The sequence below is a fragment of the Hordeum vulgare genome, chromosome 5H (genome assembly GCF_904849725.1).
Source record: "Hordeum vulgare subsp. vulgare chromosome 5H, MorexV3_pseudomolecules_assembly, whole genome shotgun sequence".
In the NCBI taxonomy this organism is placed as follows: domain Eukaryota; kingdom Viridiplantae; phylum Streptophyta; class Magnoliopsida; order Poales; family Poaceae; genus Hordeum; species Hordeum vulgare.
The window spans coordinates 478,358,923-478,364,718 of record NC_058522.1 but is presented as its reverse complement, the minus strand read 5'-3'; the positions used below and the strand labels follow the sequence as shown (position 1 = coordinate 478,364,718).

General features: G+C 50.6%; 1 protein-coding gene across 2 annotated transcripts; it reads left to right on the top strand.

Annotated features, from left to right (window-relative positions):
• The first annotated feature begins 1,610 nt into the window (after positions 1-1,610).
• On the top strand, positions 1,611-5,514 carry LOC123399406 (squamosa promoter-binding-like protein 17). Of its 2 annotated transcripts, none has more exons than XM_045093822.1 (3): positions 1,611-2,502; positions 4,382-4,518; positions 4,608-5,514. In XM_045093822.1, exons 1-3 carry the CDS (start codon positions 2,099-2,101, stop codon positions 5,297-5,299), a joined length of 1,233 nt encoding a protein of 410 aa, XP_044949757.1. In that variant the 5' UTR covers positions 1,611-2,098; the 3' UTR covers positions 5,300-5,514. The 2 variants fall into 2 exon arrangements, with proteins under 2 accessions (XP_044949757.1, XP_044949756.1); XM_045093821.1 differs by having other exon boundaries at positions 1,612-2,502; positions 4,605-5,514.
• Positions 5,515-5,796: the final 282 nt, after the last annotated feature.

Sequence of the window (5,796 nt, the reverse complement as noted above, 5' to 3'; positions counted from 1 at the left end):
GATGACTAACGAGTTCTCAGTCGGAGTCGTTACCATCGCTAGAGTGATCGTTGGAGTCACTGTGGACCATCGGCTCTGGCTGGGGAAGTACGACGATAGTGACAAAGTTAAGGCCGCGCTGCAATCCATGCAAGACGTCATCCGCGGCGACGATAATCTCTATGCCCAGCTTCACATTGTGCTCAAGCGCTTCACCGACGCCGGCATGGTCACTCTCTCCAATGGTACGCCTTCGACCCCAACTAATGCACTTGAGACGACGGTGACGACTGAGAATGGCGGCGAGGATGCTAGAGGGAGAGAGGATTGCGTGTATAGCGTGAATGGGGAGTGCGGTCGCTTATTAAAACCAACATCTCATGTGTCGTTAATAGGGAGTGGTCGCGAGGGAGGCGGGCAGCGGTCAAAGGGCCTGCTCACCTCCCGGCGAGCCTGCACAACAAACTGCTCTCACGTGTACCGTCAATTCACACACGTGGCAACACGTCTCCGAGTGAGACTATGCAGCGTACAAGTCTCCCATCAATTCACTCACTTGCTCGCATGCCTCCCGACGAGCTTATGCGATGGCCTGCTAGTATGCATTCCGTCAAATCAAATCCCCTCACATGGATCGTGGAGCATGTATTGTTTTTTCTTCTTTAAGGATTGATTATGTTGCTTTATTATTAGTTAATCGAAGCTACGACACGTACATTGTTGCTGTAACACCAATGGGTTGGAGTAATAAACCGTTTGTGATGTTGATGTGACAATTTTGTTTTACATCTCTTAATAAGATATAGTGACAATTTTGTTTTACATCTCTTAATAAGATATAGTTTGCAAGAAACTTAGATGAAAACTAGTCTTAAATTAGACAATTTATTTACCATGACCTATTGTTTCTATATCGTGATAGCATGTCAATGTTCCATGAATTCTAGCTTAACTGAAGATTTACTGGATTTTAAAAACCTAGATTCTTAGAGCAACTCCAACGGGTCGACCCAAACGGACGGCGATTTTGTTCGCTTTTCGTCTATTTGGATCGTCCGTCAGGCTGTCTGTGTCCGCTTTTTCAAATGAGTCAGCACATGCACCCAACGTGAAGCAAATGGGCGGCAACACTGCTGTAATATAATAATGGGAGAAATGTGGGTTGGGATGGGCAAGCGAATTAAATAAGCAGACACAGGTGGCTGGGTGGCTGTGTGACAAGTAGGTCAGGCCGGTCACATGTAGACACCGAGAGGGCGAGCGCACGTCTGCGCCGACCCATTTTAGTCCCAAAATTTTAACCAGAAATGAGTAGTCCGCGTTTTAGCAATGTGTCCGCGCGTCGGATCATTATTTTTGTTACGGACACAAACCAACGGTTGTGAACGAAATGAATCGTTTTATTGGAGTTGCTCTTAATATTTGTGATCGAACCATGATGCCGAGATGTTTGAAATTTATTGTTTTTTTTTTTGCATGGGAATAAACATGAGCACAAGACACAAAAGGAAATGCAGTTTGCCCTGATGCGTGCAACCCCTCCCTCGTGCGCTTGCACGCGGCGCCCGCCCGCGTATAACAAGTGGAGCCGGGCCGGGCTGCCACAGCCGTCCCATGCTCCCACAAATACTATACTGCCTCCTCGAGATGAGCTACTCGTCTAAAAAGTAGACGACGATGATAAGAGGCAAAGAGCAGAGCGTAGTAGCGGCCGCTAGAGGGCGGCGTTTTGGCTATAAAAGGGTGGCAGCATCAGCAGCTGGGGAGAGTGAGGTGCGTGTGCGTGTGCGTGTGTGGAGCAGAATAGTGGGAGCGCGTGAGCAAAGCACACTGCACCACACACTAAAAAAAGGGGTTTATTTTAAGCGCGGCGCCACCATTGCTGTCGCCTCCTCCCTCCGCCGCTTTCCATCTTTTCGCTCCCACCCCCCTTCCCTTCCCTTTGCCTCTCTCTCTCTCTCTCTCTCTCTCTCTCTGGTGCTGGCAGTGGCAGGAGGAGGGGAGGAGGACGGGGAAGCAAGAAAGCCAGCCGCCACTATTTAGTTAGTTCCCTACACTAGTCCCTACGGGCGTTTTCTTTCACAAAGGAGGAGGGGGACCGGCGGCGGCGGCGGCGGCAATGGAGACCGGGAGCAGCGGCGGCGGGAGAGGGCCCGGGGACGACGTCCACGGGCTCCACTTCGGCAAGAAGATCTACTTCGAGCAGGACGTGGCCGGCGGGAGCGGCTCCTCCTCCTCCGCCTCCGGTGGCAGGAGGGGCAGGGGCCCCGCTGGGCCAGGAGGAGGGGGAGGTGGTGGTGGCGGTGGCGGTGGCGGCGGCGGAGGAGGAGGAGCCTCCACCCCCGCGGCCGGCGGCAGCGCCTCGCAGTCGCAGCAGCCGAGGTGCCAGGTGGAGGGGTGCGGCGTGGATCTGAGCGGCGGCAAGACCTACTACTGCCGCCACAAGGTGTGCTCCATGCACTCCAAGGCGCCGCTCGTCGTCGTCGCCGGCATCGAGCAGCGCTTCTGCCAGCAGTGCAGCAGGTACTCTCCTATCCTCTCCTTATCACAAGCGGCAACCAATTTGAGCCGAGCCTCGGATTGCTCCATTTTTGGTCCTTCCGGACTTGCCGCGTGTTCTTGCGCCACTGTTACACTCGTGACACACACGCCTCGATGCCGGCGTAGTGGTTGATGGATCCTGCAAATATACTGTATTTTTCTCTCCCACGACTACCTCCCAGCATGTGGCTAGCTACTACCACCAGCAGCCAGCATGCAAGTGTAAAAAAGCTGCTCAGGTTCTGCAATTGGCCGGCCAGCCTAAGCATTTTGCTCTACTTCCTTGCTTTGCCACATCCAGAAAACATAGAAATTCTCAAGCGATGACGCATGGCGGTGTGTAGTGCCGTAGTGGGCATTGGTGAAAAGAAAACAAACAAATAAAACAATGTAACATTTGGTTGGGCAGGTAGAATCTGACCAGAATAGTAAGGGACAGAAAGGTGTGCAACCTGAAATTCTTGTCCGAGTGGCGCATATAGTAAGTCGAGATTTCTTTTTTCCTCTCTTCCTTATTCTACTGTAGGCTATACTAGGATGTGAGAAGAGAATGGGTAGTTCCAGCAGTAGTACAGCCATGGTACCAGTGCTACTGTAGTAACTTAACACCCTACCCTGGTGATATTCTTATACTCCTACGTTGGTTGGAAGTGAAATTAGGTAAAGAAAAATGGAATGCCAATGGATTATCAGGTTGAAATCAGGGTGCACTAATCAGAAACCATCAACTATTGTTTAGTTCATCTCCTCTGTGTACGAATACGGTGTTTGTTTTGAGATTTATTTGAATGCATGATTCTAAAAACGCGGGAATAGGAAAAACATAGATTGGGAAAAAGCATAGGATTGGAATGTCATGCTCATATCAATCCTACAGGATTTTGGGCTGTTTGATTGCATCGTAGGAAAAACAAAGGATTTTCTCAAAGATGTTTGAGTGGATGCTAGAAATCCTATAGAAAGTAGTACAAAAATAGTACTCCCTCCGTTCCTAAATATAAGTCTTTTAAGATATTTCACTATGAGTCTACATAGAGCATAATGAGTGAATCTACACTCTAAAGTATGTCTATATACATCCGTATGTAGTCCACTAGTGAAATCTCTTTAAAGACTTATATTTAGGAACGGAGGGAGTAATGGGAAAAATTCCTAAGAATTCCAATCCTCCAAAATTCTATGAAAATCCTCTGAATCAAAGGAGCCCTAATGTTTGAAGATAAAGCATCACTTATGACTGTTGTTTGAAAGATGAAAACATCACTTATGACTGCTGTGGTAGCATAAGCCTTTGCACGTTTCCACTATCTAGGAATGATTACAGGTGTTCTATCCACATGGTCCTCTTTCCCCCCCTGGTCGTGATGCGTGGATCTAATCATGAAAAGTCGTTTCTTTGGTTACTGCATTAGTCTAAGAAAAACCCATTGGTTTTGCTTGCGCCGATGCAGCTTTTCACATGCCGTGTGATTTGCCCTGATAGTTTATTCATTTGATGCATGCTTGGTATTAGGATACTAAGCTAGAATCTGGCTCTTGATTGCCGGTGTTAGCGCTCCCCCTCTTTTCATGTGCACGAAGTTTTTTATATGGATTATCAGAATCAATTTGATATGCAATTGGTGTAGCTAGTGTGGAAGAGTCAGACACTCCTCACTCTGCTTTTGTTGCGTGCAATTGATTATTGTCGTCCATCTCTTGTTCACTGTCTAAGTGGATCTATATGAAATTCCTACTTACCGTGACCCTTCGGTCTTTGTCAATTCGCATTGGCTCTGCTTTGAATGGATCTGCACTATAGTAAAGCCACCATGTGGAGTTCGTACGTACATGCGGTAGCAATAATCCTTTGTGATCACAGGTTCCACCAGCTACCTGAATTTGACCAAGGAAAACGAAGCTGCCGCCGACGCCTCGCGGGTCACAATGAGCGCCGGAGGAAGCCGCCGCCCGGACCTATGTCGACACGCTATGGCCGGCTTGCTGCGTCCTTCAACGGTAAGAATGTTATATCACAGGATCCACACGCTCGCAGTTTGAACGAAACGGTATTGACTCTGCCGTTGTTGGAAATTTTTGTTCAGAAGATCCAGGCAGGTTCAGAAGCTTTCTGCTGGATTTCTCGTACCCGAGGGCCCCGGCCGGCGTGAGGGACCCGTGGCCGGCCGTTCAGCCCGGCGACCACCGCATGCCTGGCACCACCCACTGGCAGGGCCAGGGCAGCCATCATGAACAACACCACGCTCATCGCAGTGCAGTTGCGGGATACGGCGACCACCACGCGTACAACGGCCAGGGCAGCAGCTCGGGGGGAGGCGGGGCGCCGATGATCCCGGCGGGCTTCGAGCTCCCCTCGGACGAATGTATGGCGGGCGTCGCCGCCGACTCCAGCTGTGCTCTCTCTCTTCTGTCAACTCAGCCATGGGATAGTAGTGCCCACAGCTCCAGCCACATCCGGTCCCCGGCAATGTCGACGGCCAGCGCCTTCCAGGGCAGCCCGGTGGCGCCCTCCGTCATGGCCAGCAACTACATGGCGGCGGCGAGCAGCAGCGGCTCCTGGGGTAGCCCCCGGGGCGCCAGGAGCATGCAGCAGCAGCACCACCACCATCACATGCAGCATGACACGGTGATGAACGAGGTCCATCCGAGCTCGGTTCACCACGGGCAGTTCGGCGAGCTCGAGCTGGCGCTGCAGCAGGGGAGGGCCACGCCGAACCCGCCGCACGCCGAGCACGGGGCCTTCAGCCACTCCAGCAACGCGATGAACTGGTCTCTGTAGGGACGGGAGACATGGGACGTTGGGCGGCCTGAGTTTTGTGAGCCGTAGACTTTGCCGATCTGGATTTCAGGACGGGGAGGGAACCCGTAGCTGATAGAGCACAGGGGTTTCCCGCCGTGTAGCCCAATTTTGTCCATGGACTCAATACCACATATGTATGTACGTGTGTGTGAAACTCCATTGCTTTATTAATTCGTTTGTCAGAGGACTAGTAATCTGATGATCTCGCCGTCGTCCTCCTCGTCGCTGTTTCGGTTGCTATTTTAGCCAGCCTCCTCGTCGCTGTTTCCGTTGATATTTTCGCCAATTTACATGCGTTATTTCTTTACATAAGCAAAAGCGCAGGGGACATACATACATATGCTCACTTCTATGCATGTTTATTTTTATCAGAAGAAGGGCTTTTCCTTCGGAATTCTACTAGCACGTATGCCTGTGCGTTGCAATAAAATATTTTCTTTTTTACAAGAAGCAACATGAGAGACATGATGCGTCCT